Source organism: Thamnophis elegans, chromosome 7 (genome assembly GCF_009769535.1).
Source record: "Thamnophis elegans isolate rThaEle1 chromosome 7, rThaEle1.pri, whole genome shotgun sequence".
Lineage (NCBI taxonomy): Eukaryota > Metazoa > Chordata > Lepidosauria > Squamata > Colubridae > Thamnophis > Thamnophis elegans.
The window spans coordinates 26,904,076-26,920,383 of record NC_045547.1 but is presented as its reverse complement, the minus strand read 5'-3'; the positions used below and the strand labels follow the sequence as shown (position 1 = coordinate 26,920,383).

At 37.7% G+C, this 16,308-nt stretch overlaps 1 protein-coding gene across 2 annotated transcripts in view; it reads left to right on the top strand.

The window, feature by feature from the left end:
- LARGE1 (LARGE xylosyl- and glucuronyltransferase 1) overlaps positions 1 to 16,308 on the top strand; it is a 355,590-nt gene that overhangs the window by 154,833 nt on the left and 184,449 nt on the right. For both annotated transcript variants that reach the window (XM_032221402.1, XM_032221401.1), the window contains one exon: positions 1,303 to 1,385. In XM_032221402.1, the coding sequence (XP_032077293.1) occupies positions 1,303 to 1,385 (83 nt within the window). The remainder of the gene's footprint in view (positions 1 to 1,302; positions 1,386 to 16,308) is intronic.

Sequence of the window (16,308 nt, the reverse complement as noted above, 5' to 3'; positions counted from 1 at the left end):
CTTTGAATATTTTTTTTCTTTACATTGCCATTTTCGTCTTCTATATCTCTCTCTTATGATGATTTATTCAGAAATAAGGTGTTGCATGTTCAATGGGCTGTCTCTAAGGCAATACATTGGAATTGCAAATTTAATAGCTAGGTGCAAGAAAAGATAGCAATTTATTCAATAATTATGTCAAATTTAAAAAAGATTATATTGCTATAATTTTGGCTAGAAACCTTCCTGCAAGTCCACACTTTATTTGCGGCATAAATAAACACACAGCCAAGAATTGGTTTTGAGGAAGATTACTTTGAATAAAAACCGCTCTGTCCACATCATTGAGGCTTTGAGCTTGAGAACTATGATATTTTTATTGACAGCTGAATCAGATAGAAAGTACCAGGTTCAAGTCCTCCATTGAATGCTGAAGCTTGGGGTTAGTCACAATGTCTCAGCAACAGATCTCCCTCACAGGTCTGCTTCTGTGAAGTTAAAATAAACAATAGTCTCTTTGAATGCCGCCTTTAGCTTTTAATGGCAAATTGAGCTTTAAATGAAGGAAATCATCCTAACAAGATATGAAGGATCATAGAGCTGTATAACTAGGACTGTGGTCCTAAAGGAGATATGCTAATGAGAAATTTATTCCCGGGCGATTAAGAAGAGGCAGGAAGTGCAAAGTCTTGAGTTATGAGCAGATTTGAGGTTGAACAATATTCTTGCAGCAGCCAGTTTTTCTATATTGGTTCTCCACCACTTTGCCAGAGATGCCCATTTACCCAGGAAATCTTGCATATTGTTTATTTTTTTTCCTCGGAACTGGTGTCACCAGTTCTGTCACCACCAGGAACTGACTAGTTCCTTAAATACTTGTGTAGAATGGCTCAGTGCGGGATTATGGCGTCTGGTTTTTCCGAAAGAATTATTATTTTTTCTTTCACTGTGGGTGACACAATTGAAAACCCGATACAGTTTCAATTTCGCCATCACAGCAATCCTCTTGATTTTTTTGGACTATGCCTTGTGGACACCTCTGCCTCCTTTGAAATGGAGGTGATTTAATTTGTTTCAATCTAAGCTATTACCAAAATGTAGTCAATCTTTTCTGCATAGTATAAAAAGAATAGCACAAGGCTTAAGAGTCTAGGGAAATTATGTCACCGGTACTTCTCATATCCATGAGGTTACAACTTTTAAAAATATATCAAGGAATGTTAAGCATCAAAAGCCTCAAACTGACCAGACTGCATTGATTTCGCTAGATTGTGATGATTTTTCCTCTCCTTGCATTCACTGTTTGTCTCTCTGTCTTTTTAGACAATCCACGTCGCCATTGTATGTGCTGGATACAATGCCAGTCGGGACGTTGTCACTCTCGTCAAATCAGTCTTATTTCATAGGTAAAGCATCTTTATCTCGCTACATGCTTTTTTCTTTTTCTTTTTGGTAAAAAAATGATTCAATATCCCTTTGATCCTTCATAGTAGAAATGATCAGTGAACCTGAATCTAGCTAGATGGGTTGTTTCTTTTAAAATGTTTAAAACTACATAGTATGTAAAATATATTTCTTGCTAAATTATGTTGCTTTGTACTGGCTCCTCTAAATTTCTGTCAACATGCACAGAATTTAATAATGATGTACTCATCCAACCATTAAAAAAATGAGTAATGGTTATGAAAACTTCACTTTTAGGAAGTAATCACCCATTCTTTAAGCTTCTCTGCTTCCAACCTATTCTAATTTGTCGCTATTTTAAATTTCTTACTGCTTTTTAAAATGACTATGCTTTTATCAGAAATTTGCCCAAGTTTTTCTTTATGTTTATTTTTAATGAGTTACAAGCATGGATTTGAAGTGGGAGAACTATGGAAACCATATCAGCTAAGTAAAAACATCTCCACCAGGAGTGTCAAACTGGATTTCTTCACAGACCGGATCAGCATTGTAGTTCTTCTCCGTGGGGGAGTTGGGATAGATGCCCCCTGCAGTCCCCTGCTGTCCAAAACATGGCACAGGTGGTGGGGTATGTCCCCCCCCTTGCCCGTTTTCAGCATGGATGGCCTTCTGCAGCACTTTGCCAGCCAAAACAAGATGGGAGAGCTTGTGGCGCCTCTGCGCTGCCCGTTTTTGGTCAGTAGAGTGCTGCAGAAGACCCTGGAGGCTGAAAACTGGCCAAGTGGGGGGGCACTCATCACCCCCCCACAGTCCATTTTGATCATCAGAGGCACCACTGGCCAGTCCTTTGGTATTTCCAGGCCAGCCCCATGGGCCAGATTTAAGCACCCACAGGCCTTGAGTTTGACAGCCCTGATCTAGACAGTTTTTACTGATCTCAAAAATTCAGTAGAAGAGAATATATGTAGTTCAGGGATGAACTATGTAGTCCTTGGTACTCTTTTAGTTTTGTTGTTTGCTTGTGGATGTTTCATTACCTGACTATACAGGAGCTTGATCTACCAGTGCTGGTGGAGATGTGGGGTTTTTTTTCCCTTGGTAATTCCTTGATTAAGATAGTGTTTTCTGGCCAACTGTTTCTCTAGTATTAATCCCTGTTTATCTGGCTGCTGGCTGCAAATCTTTGGCAAAGACTTAGCAGGATTCAATATGGTTAGTTCTTAGATGAGCAACCTCTAGGAAATATTAGGGGTATAGGTTAGACAGGGAAAGAAAAAGAACCTCAGAAAAAAGGGAAGCAAAAATTACTTTTGTTCATTCCATTGACTCAGATTTCTCAAATGAACTAAAACTGTAGTTGTCAGCGTTCCAAGTATCATGCAAAATTAAATCAGAGTCCAAGGCAAAACGATCCTTAAAGTTCCAATTTAATAAGTCAGACATCTTAGCATATCTGTGGAATCCCAATTTTGGAAGTTACATAGGATTCCCACCCAGTTGAAAGTTCATGATCTTGTCCCCACAGCCACAAATCCATCACATGGTCCAATCTTCTTCTTCCATGCTGGCATCTCCACCCAGCTAGTTCCGGTCAGGTGCGGAGTGCAGAGACAAAAGGTGACCTTGGGCTTCTAGAAAAGAATGACAACAATACATTCCACAATTCTACTCTTTTCTATTCCCCCCTCCCAACTACTACACTAATGAAACAGCATAATGAAATAAGAGAGAGTTTGGCAGTCCAAAGATCCTAAAAGGGATATAACTGCAGGCCTGACATAGTTATAATTTTAAATTACAAGTTAAATTCATATATAAGGTCACTTTTTAATATGAAATAAAATATCTATTTATGGGGACTTTTTCCTACTCAAACTAAATTTGATTTGATTTTGTATTAAATCAAAAAGGGTTCCCTTTTGACTAAAATCTAACCCTTCAATCTTTAAAGCAGCAGATCATTGATTTCCATATCTGGTAGCAGATATTTCACCATCAGCACTTGTCTTGAAAATAATTAAGGTTATAGGGAAGGAAGGAAGGACATTCTGTGCAATAAAGAGTTGTCAGATGAAAATCATGAATTAAACATTCTGGTAGAGCTTCCACAAACAATTAAATTAGTGTTGCCGTGAAGAATGATTGTTTGGAGGTTGACTGAAGTATAATTTTATTGTAATGATGTTGTGAAAATTGGCTCAGAGAGGTGTCATCCCCCTCTTGAATAGGACACATCACAAAATCTCCACATAATTAAGTTATGTATCGGGCTGAAGGAGGAGGAAGCGGTAAATAACTTCTAAAGTGACTACAACGACTGGGGCCTTACAATTAGGGTGAGAGAAAATAGTGAAAGCATGTCAACTCTCTGCTTTTTAACTCTTAGATGCTGTCATGAACATCAAAGGGTTTACTACCATATGAAATATTTCAAAGGAAAATGTATGTATTTTCAGATTAACAGCATTCCTCCTGCCTTATCTGACTTGTCCGATTTTAAATGTGTCATTAATATGTCTTATTAATAGTCCCAATAGTCCCGCAACAATGAAGATAAATGAAAAGAAAATAATTTATAAGCAATAGATTTAAATGCATTTTCCCTTTTTCTTTCAATATGATGCTTTCTGTTCGTTTGTTCATTTGTGATCTACAACATTTAGGTACTGAGCATATCCTGGTTTGTTGAAAACTACCATACATGTTATATTTAGAGTTTGTCTAAAACACTTTTATTAGAGTTTTTATGCAATGGTGTTACAAAAAAAATATTTAACTGGAAGAAATATCATTGTGGGTTTTAAGAACTCATTGTTAATTAAAGTCTTTGTAAAACTGACTCACCTGACTGACTCTTTAGAAATATGATTCTGTGACTACTTTCCCATTTGAACTTGGAATGTGGTTGATCCTGCCATAGAATAATTGTGTGTATGCAGTGCGCACAGCATATACTTTCATTAAACATAGTATGAAATTATATTAAACACTCTATAGTCCTTTATCTATGATAATTGTTAAGAATGAAGGGAAGATACATGTCTGAACTTGCTTTGGAAGGCTACTTTTATTTTGAAAGTAAGATCTGCCTTTTGAGTATCAAAACTGATACTCAGAGCTGATGGCTTTGAAACAGGACTTCTAAAGCAGGAGTGTCAAACTTGCATCGTCACAGCGGCATCACGTGACGTATTGGGACTTTTCCCCCTTTGCTAAATTGGGCGGGGCCAGCATGTGATGCATCCGGCCCACGAGTTTGATACCCCTGCTCTAAAGCCTGGATTGGTTGATCTTAAAACGACTTTGCAGATTGAATTACAGTTCTTAGAACATTATATCTGTATTATATTATAACTGAAAATCAGTCCTAGCCAGGCTCAGTTCTGCGAAAAAATTATAATATTTCAGGAGATCAGTATCTAATAGAAGGGCAATGTTGTAAATTCAAATTAGTGTTGGTAACAGATGACACAATTCCTATGTACAGTTTTTATTGAAAAGATTCACAACGATGAAGTTATTAACCCAAAACTTAGTTTGTAGCTTCTTCATAATGATGATGATGATGACGTTATCCACTTAGTTGTGTCTGACTCTTGACGATTCTATGGGCCAGGTCTCTGAATCGCTTCTGATTTTGCACTATTTCTTTGAATTTTTCTATATTTTGGCTGGTATCAGTTTTGATAGAGTTTCAAGTTTCAAGTTTAATTTTATTTATAGGCTGCCCAATCCCGAAGGACTCCGGGCGGCTTACAGCAAGGGGAGTCCAGCCTCCATGTTCTTTCTAGTTTCCTTTTACTCCTAACTCTTCCAAATATAATTGCTTTCTATAATTGCTTTCTCATGTCATTCCCCTGCATGACATGGCCAAAGGAAGTGAGACACAGTTTCTTGATTTTGCCTTCTAGTGACATATCCCTCCGGGATTGGGCGGCCTATAGAGCCGAGGTGGCGCAGTGGTTAGGGTGCAGTACTGCAGGCCACTTCAGCTGACTGTTATCTGCAGTTCAGCGGTTCAAATCTCACCGGCTCAGGGTTGACTCAGCCTTCCATCCTTCCGAGGTGGGTGAAATGAGGACCCAGACTGTGGGGGCAATATGCTGACTCTGTAAACCACTTAGAGAGGGCTGAAAGCCCTATGAAGCGGTATATAAATCTAACTGCTATTGCTATTGCTATAAATCGTATAAATCGTATAAATAAACATATCTGGTGTTATGCGTTCCAGTCAGTGACGTGCGGTCAGCTTTATGGCTGGTGAGGCACTTTTTAGACTTGTGGATTTCAACTCCCAGAATTCCACAGCCAGGCATGCTCAGTTCCAATTTAAAGCGACAGCATTTTTCCCCCTTGCAAAATAAGTTTTCCCATTTTTTTCTTCTCCCTCCCCCTACTTCCTCCCTCTCTCCCTCCCTCCCCCCTCTCTTAAACAGACACACACACACACACAGAGAAATTGGATCCCTCTCTCACTCACTCTCAAACAAACACAAACACAGAAGTTGGATTGTATATATTTTCCAAAGGCTTGAAAGCAGCTCCTCTGCCATACCCCCCCTTCCCCTGCTGCCTTCCGATCAAACGTTTTGAATTTCTCCCCCCTCCCCACACACGCACCTTTTCCAGCTGTTTCAGAGACGATTTCAACTCTGCTTCTGGCTGCCCTGCCCTCATGAAAGGCCAGAGCTCTGAGTCAGTCTGAGCTAGTTGCTCCCAGAGAACTCTAAAAAGCCTCTAAAAATGCCCTCTACAGGAGGCGAGAGAACACGTGCCTCCTTTGCATATGAAATTTTTTGCTTGTTAACCCTTGCTTAACTCTTAAAAGGCGAAAAATTGCTTATGCACAGGAGGCCCCTATTTCTCTGGCCTCCTCCTATAGTTAACACTAAGCACTGTTCCAAGTCACTGTGAATCTGGTAGCAACTACCTTGGCTTTAATTATTTAAAAAAAAATCTTTAAAATTCTTTCCTTTTCCTCATGACTGGTGAGGCCACGCCTCCCCTGCCTCTAGTGACTGCACGTCCCTGGTTCCAGTAATTGTTCATTAGTCAACTTTGTCCAAGGAATACTCATGAGTCTTGTCTAGCCCCACAGCTCAACCAAATCGATTTTCTTCCTCTCTTGCTTTTTCAAGGTTCACCTTTCACAACCATAGGTAACTTACAGGGAACACAATAGAGCAAACTAACCTACAGTTACCCGTAGTCATCAGGCTGATTTCTCTGCTTTTCCCTATCTGGCGCATGTTCATAATTGCTGTGCGACCCAGTGCAATCGGATGATTTATTTCTGTGCTGCATTCACCACTATCTGAGCTATCTATGGTCCTAGGAAAGTGATTTTTCTCACACATTCTGTCCTCACCATCAATTTTTATTTTGATGTTTCCCTTCTTTAGAGTGGTCATGAGCTTGTTTTTTTTTTTTTTTTTTTTTTTTTCATGTTTAGACAGAGACCAAAATTCTCACTTTCTTCTTTGATTCTCTTGATCAGATATTCTGGGCCTGTTGTTTCTGAGAAGAAAGTTGTATCATCAGCATATTGAAGATTGTTGAAGTTTCCTCCACCAATCTTTAACCCCAATTTTTGATTCTTCAAAATCTAGCTTCCTCATGAGGATTTCAGCACACAGATTGAATCAGAGAGAGAATGCAACCTTGTTTCACTCTTTTGTCTATCTTAAACCAATCTCTGTCTCCATTTGGTGTTCGCTCAGTGGCTTCTTGATTTGTGTATAGAGATTGAACCAATTTAATCAAATGTACTGGTATCCCCCAGGTCTTGTAACCTTCTCATGATCAACATAATTGAAGACCTTATTGTAGTGAAGCACATATAAATGATCTTTTGATTTTCACAAGATTTTTCTATCAGCCAACACAGTTTTGCAGCATGGTTGTTGGTACTATGACATCTTTGGAAGCTGCCTTGGACATCTGGTAATTCCCTTTTGATGGCTGGTCCTAGACATTTTAAGATTTTAAGATTAAAATTATACAACAATGTCTAGCACAAACCATCAACAAGTGGAGAAGCTTTCCACTGCTCTAGCAAGTTTCTTGCTTACAGTAAATGCCACTCCATTTGTTTTTCTAGTATCATGTTCTGAATAATAGTCAGTTTGAAGTCCTCTTACTGGAAAAAGCCATTGTCCGACCAGGGCAGCTCACTGACACCAAGGAGATCAATTTACAACCTGATCATCTTATGTTTGACAATATCTAATTTACCCTGAATTTGACATTCCATGTAGCTGTCCAATGTACCTAGAGTCATGGTGGTGCAATGGTTAGAATGCAGGATTGCAGGCTACTTCTGCTAACCGCTGGCTGCCTGCAATTTTGCAGTTAGAATCTCACCAAGATCAAGGTTGACTCAGCCTTCCATCCTTCCAAGGTCAGTAAAATGAGGACCCTGATTGTTCGAAGCAATATGCTGACTCTGTAAACCACTTAGAGAAGACTGTAAAGCACCGCAAAGCAGTATATACTGTAAGTATAATTGCTATGGCTACCTCTCTACAATATAGACATTAGTTTATGCCCCTTGTTACCTCAGCGACTGGGATTCCTGTTTTCCTATCATTGGGCACCCTATCCGACATGTTTAAGACCCTTTCTATAACATTTTTTTGGTGAGTTTTTCACAGACTAATTTGTCAGGTCTTTCTCCAACCCTGTAACCCACTTTTTGACAGCTAACCAGGTACAGCAATTGCCACTCAGTGCTCCTTAACCCAGGCAACAGCCAATCTTGTATGGTATTCTTTTTCTGTTGCCTCATCATGGTTAATGGGTGTGTGGATGCTCTTAGTCTGGCTTCTCAGTTGAGACCTGTCTGCCTTGTGTATACTTTCAGGTGGTATATCTCCAGAATAGTGCTCAATCTTAACAGAACAGCCAAGTCCCACCACCACACACCCACACTGTGACAAGAGGTTATCCATATGGAGGATTTCATAATAACACATGCTGTTACTGAGATTTTACAAAAAATAAACTGGAGAAAGAAAAGTAGGTATTTATGCCAACAGTAACCTTCCTTCCATTTTTAAAGTTAAAGTCTTAACTTTAAAGCTTAATTCTGAATTTGTTTCACTTAAAATCCACATTTTCAAGTTTTTATCCAAGCTTTACTCTCATAGATACCCAGTTAAATTTTCAGACAGTCATTTATTTGTTTATTTTGTTATTTATCTGGCAGCTACATACTCTCAAATCAACAGAAATTGCCAAGAAAAACTGTATTGGGAATTCTTCCTGTCTTTTAATGTAAAGTGATCCTGATAAGGCAGGTGACACATTTTCCGCAGGACTTGCCAGAAGTTCTGCAGAGCAAAGCAACTTGGTCAGTTTGGTTCACTATTCGAAAAGTGGTGTCCAAGTTATTTTATGAATTGGCTCCAAAGGAATGCTTTGTTTGAGCCTTAGAGCTTTGATATATATATATATATATATATATATATATATATATATATATATATATATATATATATATATATATATATATATATATATATATATATATATATATATATATATACATACATACATACATACATACATACATACATACATACATACATATATATATATATATATATACATACACATACATACATACATACATACATATATATATATATATATATACATACACATACATACATACATACATACATACATACATACATACATTGATTTTCCTCTAAGTAGATGTGCTTTAGGTAATTTTGTACATTTTTTTAAAAAAAGTTCTTAATACTTTTTAGCAATACTCATATTTTAATGTGACTAACGCAAAGTATAGGAAAAGGTTGCACAAAGCTCTGTCTCTTCTTACATTTTTTTGCCCTGCAAAAACAGGAGACCCAGGAAATTCTCTCTAGGCTTTTGCAGGAATGAGCAAAAGGCCACTCAAAAGCTACATTTGGCTCTTCTTGAACCCTTTTTCATTTTGGCATAACTGTTCAGTCCTTGTCTCTTTGAGGAAGAAGAAAAATCATATGAACATAAGCAAAGGCTGTGTCTATATTGTGGGCAGAGAGGCTTATTTTGCATAAACATATTCCTCAATTAGAAGTATCTTGCCCATAAGTAAAATCAATCTTTTAAATACTTTATAAGTACCCTTGGCTAGAGTTTTCTTGGCTTTTCACCATTCTAATAATAGAATAACAATAACACTTTCCATAGACATATACCGCTTCATAGCACTTTACAACCCTCTGTAAACTGTTCATAGAATCAACGTACTTCTCACAACAATCTGGGTCCACATTTAACCAAATTTGGAAGAATGGAAGGCAGAATCAAACTCCTGGAGTGAGCATTGCATTCTAACCACTGCGCCACCATGGCACTACCAACATCAGTTGTGGGGATCAGAGGCAGACCTATATCTTATCTGTGCTAGAGTCCAAAATTTAAAGTAATTTCATGGCTTGGATTTTACCTCTTCTCAATATATTCCCATAGAAGCATCTTCCTGCTTCCATTCAAATGGTGGGTGAGGCTCCTGAAGCGTAATTTACTATTCAATGGGATCATTCTCTAGAGTACCTTCCTTGCCAATTCAGATCATAAGAAAAGAGTATGTTCCTACATAGCAGAAAAAGACACATCCTTGCCCATAATTTTAAGACCTTCCTTGTAGAGCCCAGATTAACCCTATCACCTATCATTCTATAATTCCCAATCTCTCCTGACATCCATCATATTTTTCACCAAATCTTGCTGATATCTGATCTTTTTCCTCAACCTACCTTCCCTACTGGTTTTCCTTGAAAGAAATGAGAAATATGAGGCAGCCAAGATTTAGACTGGAGTCTTCAAAAATGAAACTACAGCATTTAATGCATAGGTCTGGAACTAATATGAGCCCATAAAGTTTTATGAGAAATGCAGTTGGAGTGTGAGCCTCGTGGTTGACTTAACATTTCTATCAGATGTATTTTGACCAAGCACTTCTTCCAACCTAGAAGTTCAAAAGCATGTTAAATGCAAGTAGAGAAATAGGTAGTGGGGGGGGGGGAATGACTCTTTGAATTGCAGTATGATGCAATGCCCAAATGTGAGGTGACATTGTTGGTAGAAAAAGTCCTGAATGATGTTATAGAACACTATCAAGCCTTCTGAATGTGGAAGTAGTTCGTCCCCTATATTGCACTCTGGATAATGCATGAGCATGAACTGAAAGGACTAGCAATCGTCTGCAGCCAAACAACTTCTTTATATCAACACTGCAGTCTCCTAGCTAATGTCACATCACCATGCACTAAATAATAATTTGATCGAGTAGTGCCAGCATGCTTGGGGAAGGAGAATCTTTGAAGGAGGGAAATGTTACATGCAATTTGTCCTTCAAATGTTTTGTGAATCACAATTGAATTGAATGATCTTGGTTGGCTTAACTTCACACTGTCTTCTGGACTATACTTTAGCCAAGTCTTGTTCTCTAGCTCTAGTATTGTAAGTTTTCAAACATTCTCTGCAATGACTGTTGTCCATATGATTGTTAACTGTAGGACACAATGACATTCCAATAGCAGGCAATGGACCAGCCATACTATTTTCCTGCCAAGAATATGTCATAGATATACATATGATGTCACCAAGTGCTGAGTTCAATTTGAGGGAGTCTTGATGTTTATATGAAAATAGCCAGGGAGAATCATTTGAAAGATAGAATCGCCCTTCTTTCAGAATTCATATTGAAGAATACCTATAGGAATTTATTCATTGGTTCAAAATTTGGGCAAATCATGGAACACATTTTAGTTGAAGGAAGTTATTCTGCAAAATGCTTTTTGTTTTGTTTTTTCTTTTAAAATACTACATAGAAATAGGCATTCCCCTTCCATTATGGCTGGTTAACAATAAGGGTTTTTTTTTTCCATCTTACCGACGATTTGCTGATTTCACAGCTAAAGCTGGTTCTTTGGCAGTGCTGCTCCCTGGTTTTGAATGGGAGCATTTAAGATTGACCCAACACAGCTTTTGGATGATTGTGGACTCAGTAGAGAAGGGAATCTTGAAGATTCTGAGTCCCTCTGGAAGTGATTAAAAAGACACTGGGCATATACACCTTCCTGTCAAACAGTTTTGTTTTCTAAGCATGCCAGAATTTTAACTTTCACTTTTTGACTTTGTTTTATTTTGCTTTTTGCTTTAAAAGTTGATAGTGGTTGAATGCTGATTTATTTCAACCCCTTCCTGGACTCTAATTGCTTTTTTTCTCCATTTTTTTCCTTTTGATATGTTATGTTCTGCATAACTTTTACATCTTCCATATGGAAAGCACAACAATGTTCAGGATAGAGGTGAAGAGACATTAGACTTCTACCACTGGATTCTGTATTTTTTGTAATTTGCAAAATACTTGGGAGTTTATTTCTACTGAATTTTTCTCATAATTTTGGATTGAAATTTAGTGTGTGTTTGTGTATACACACACCCGTAGGCATACATACACATACACACACATTGCTGAACAGTATCTGAAATCTAAGAAAGAAGGGTGGGAAATATGCAGCTTTTAGCTGAATTTTTGTTAGAAAAATTGATCAAGCTTTAATATTTATTCAAAGAATCTGAAGCTTTACCTTTGGATAAAGATTTTGATCCCGCTCCAGATCAAAGAGATATCTCCTCTGAACAACCAGCAAAGTGGATTTCATTTGTTGTTCTGAAATTTAAGTCTGTATACCCTGTTTCCCTGAAAATAAGACCTCCCGGGATAATAAGCCCAATCGGGCTTTTGAGCACATGCGCTAAAATAAGCCCTCCCCCGAAAATAAGCCCTCCCAAAACTATTGCAACACAGCAGCAACCATGAGGTGACCACGCTTGCCACCTCCTGCACCTCAAAAATAATAAGATCTCCCCAAAATTAATGCCAAGCGCTTATTTTGAGGGTCAAAAGAAAATAAGACCCTGCCGGTACTTCTCCAATTATTACAGCTAGAAGGGAGGAAAACAAATTCCTTTCCTCTACAAAGATGGAGGAAGACTGTATGGATTTATTACAATTAATTGTTAACTACTTCTGCTTGCACTCTGACTTGAAGATAGACCTATTCTGAAGACTGAATTTACATTTAATTAAACAATTGGCAAGAGACAATATTAAGAAACAGACATGGATTTTTGACCCAGGGTGATCTATTTAAATTTTTTGGGATGATCTGGGTTAATCAACATTCCGTGGTAAATTTTCTACCAGTAGAATACAATAGCAGTTTATTAACAGAGTGTTTTGAAACTTTAATTTTGTTCTGTGTTACTATTATTGGTTTTCTATTAACTACTTTGTCATTAATATAACATATGGAAGACAGGTTAACAAGTTGTTAATAGATTTAGTACTTTAAAATTGTGGGTGGGCCTGTTTCACAAAGGATGGGAACTAATGTAGTAATATATTATTCAGTATGCAAATAGAGGGGATAATATGTGTATATGTGTTGTTTTTATTAAAAAATATTTTAAAACAAACAAAAACATACATACATACATACATACATACATACATACATACATACATACATACATACAATCAATTACATGTCTATTTATCATGTTGTTTGGTCACAAACATTTGTGCATCACCGCTTTCAATTGCATATAAAATCAGTAGTTATCAACCCACTATACGTTAAAACATTGATTATCATTTGTTGTTATCATTTATCATGTGTTGTTTTTTTGATGCACCTTTTTAATGTTCTGATTGCTTTGTGTCTTGTCCTTTTTTCTTTTATGTCTTCCTTGATTTTTATTTAGTTTTGTATTTCATATTTTAATTTTGTTCTAAAAATATAAAAAAATATGGGGGAGGGGGAATACACAGAAATACACTTGCTATCTTTATTTTTACTATGCTTTTCCAAAGAACTTCCTTCACTTATCAGATGAGCTGCTGTGTTGCCATGGCATGCTCTCTAGATGTCCTTTTTTTCCTCTGAAGTTTTATTGTTTCTTTGTTGTGTTACAGTTGTTTTGAAGTGATAATAAAATGCATGTTTAGAAAGGAAGTCCCACAATGGTACAAATAGCTATAAAAGTTAGCAGTCATTTTTAATTGGTAGCAGTTGAATTAACAGGCATTTTGTGAGCCAGCCAGTTAGGTGAGAATTCTTCACTTAATCCATCTAATTTATTTCCATTTATATCAGCAGCCTGGCTTTAAAAGCCTAAGGGCAGCTAGCAGCAATTAAAAACAACAATAAAATTTCATCAGTACAATAACATTAGTTACAAATGAACGGCATCAATACACATTATGTAGCATCAACAATTGCTAATAAAATAGGTCACTCTGGAATAAAACCCATGTCTTTCCCATATACTTGCCAACACTGTAAGTTTTTAATTTGGCTCCTAAAAAGCAAAATCAGTCTGGTCACTAAACCATTGGGTTGGATAGGAGGCAGATGTTCTAAAAAAGGGGGGGGATCAGAACTGTCTATTTCCATATGTACTTATTAAGGCTTCCAAATCATTGAAGGTCCCAAATGCCGATTTGGTGTGCAATTTGGGTGTCCTACTAGAAGAGCAAGTGAGAACTGTGAGTAGGTGACCTTTTGCACAGGTTCTCTTGGGAAGCAACTAGCCTGGTAGAGATGAGGAGTCAAGCACAGAACTAGCCTGGAGTCACTGTGCAACCACAGAAGGACTGGAGCTGTTGCCCCCAAAGTTCCCTGGAGCCTTGCCTAGTTGTTCCCAATAGCAGGCTGCCACATTGGGTGATTCCTGTATTATAGTCAGAACATAATAAAGTAATTAGCTTAAACACTGTACATGTGGATCTGGTTGTTCGCACCTGACAGGTTCATCTTTTGAACCAATTGTCCCCATTCTTGAACCGAGAAACCTTGCATATTGTGATTCATGGTTTAGTTATCACCTGTTTGGATGAATGAAATGTGCATTATAAGGGGCTGCTCTTGGCATTTGGAATCTGTAGCTGATCTAGAATGCAGCGGCATGGAGGATTTTTTTGCATTTCTTGTTAACAATACTATCACTATTCTGTGAGGTATGCTGGTCCCAGTGGGCTTCTGGATGTGATTCAGGTGTTAGGTTTCATCTATAAAGCCCTACATGATATACAGCCAGACTGCTTGCAGGGCCACCTATCTCCCATTTTCTCTTATATCTCTCTTTCTCTCTCCATCAGCTCTATTAGGGAAGACTTGCTCCGGGCCCTTCTGTTTACAGTGTCATTTGGTAGATCCTGGAATCATGCCTTTTCTGCAGCAGCACCTGAATTATAGAGCAGGTATAGGATGTTCCCATCCCTGTTAGCTTTTGTTATGACATTAAAGACCTGGCTATTACCCCAGGCATTGGACCATATGGTTAGGTTAGTTTTATGGGTTGATTGCTTGATATTGTTCCTTTTGAATTGGATTGTGTTTGCAGCCTCAACAATTAAGGTTTTTGTACAATTGTTGTTTTTAACCCCTGTGTATCACCCAGTGTCACACTTGTTTGATAGGTGGACTTATAAATCGTTTAAATAAACAAATGTTGGTTATTTATTATTTCACCATGCATAGTTATAATTGCCTTTGGGATTTTGTTTTTGGTCTAAATACATATAGTTTAACAGAAAGCATAGACATAAAAAATCCATACATATGCAGCTGTTACATGCCGTAGCTTTTCCAGATGTCTATTAAGCGCCAGAGAACTAGAAAAAGTACACTTTTACATTCTTAGAAAAACCATGTATACCTTCCAATCATTTCTATTTAATATAAGGAACAATCATTTACAGGGAAGTTGCAATCTAACAACATCTGAGGTCCCAAATTTGGAAAAATGGAGCGATTGGGTTATATAAGCTGACTAGAGACTATTTTTTTTGCTAATATGTTTATTTTAACATGCATACCAATAAGGGTTTTAATGACCCTTATTACAACCTTTTCCAGTCTGTATATTTTCCAGACTTCTCAGCCACAAGGCCATTATTGACAACCCAGGAGCTAGAACACACATCTGAGGAGCAGTCCGGTTAGGAAAATTTGCCTTATTTGGTTGGAATAACTTGAAGAACAAACATCTAGTTGCTACTGCTGTATATGGTGTAAGACCCAAGTAATGGACAGGAATAAGAGCTATTCTCATAGAAAGGTATTTCCATGTACCCATTCATCCAGTGTAGCCAAATTTTTGGTAGCATAATTGGTTTTTGTAATTATTCAAACGCATAGTCTCATACCAGTATAATCAGGTGCTATGCCTTTTATGGAATCCTTTGTACCAATAAAAATATAAGAAAGGCTTTTTTCCTGGATTCTGTAGGGTAGTGGCAATGGCAAACCAAGCAGACTTATATGCCTCTTTACAGTGCTTTACAGCCGTCTCTAAGCGATTTACAGAGTCAGCATATTGCCCCCAACAATCTGACTCCTCATTTTAGTAACCTCGAAAGGATGGAAGACTGAGTCAACGTTGAGCCTGGTGAGATTTGAACTGCCAAATTGCAGGTAGCCTGTGATCAGCAGAAGTAGTCTGCAGTACTGCACTCTAACCACTGCGCCACCAGGGCTCAGTGTCTCTTCTGTCTAATACTGTCTCTTCTGAAGATCTTTGTTTGGGAATCTAGGCTGAGTTCTCCCCATCCCCTTCCCTGCCACCTTTGATCTTCTATAGGAAAGTTCCAGGTGTAGTATAGGAACTCCATTACTTTTTTAAAATAGGACTGAAAAATCCTTGCCTCTCTGCCAACTCCTTCCAGTGGCTCTTTTATGGCCCATCATGATCCTCCTCCAACATCATCATATAAATTCATTGAGTTTCTACTACCGCCATTTTGAAAATAAACACTAAAATGGGCTTGTTAAAATTTCTGGTAAACTTTACACTCCTGTTTTACTTTAATTGGAAAAAAAAGGTCCACTTTCTTAACTA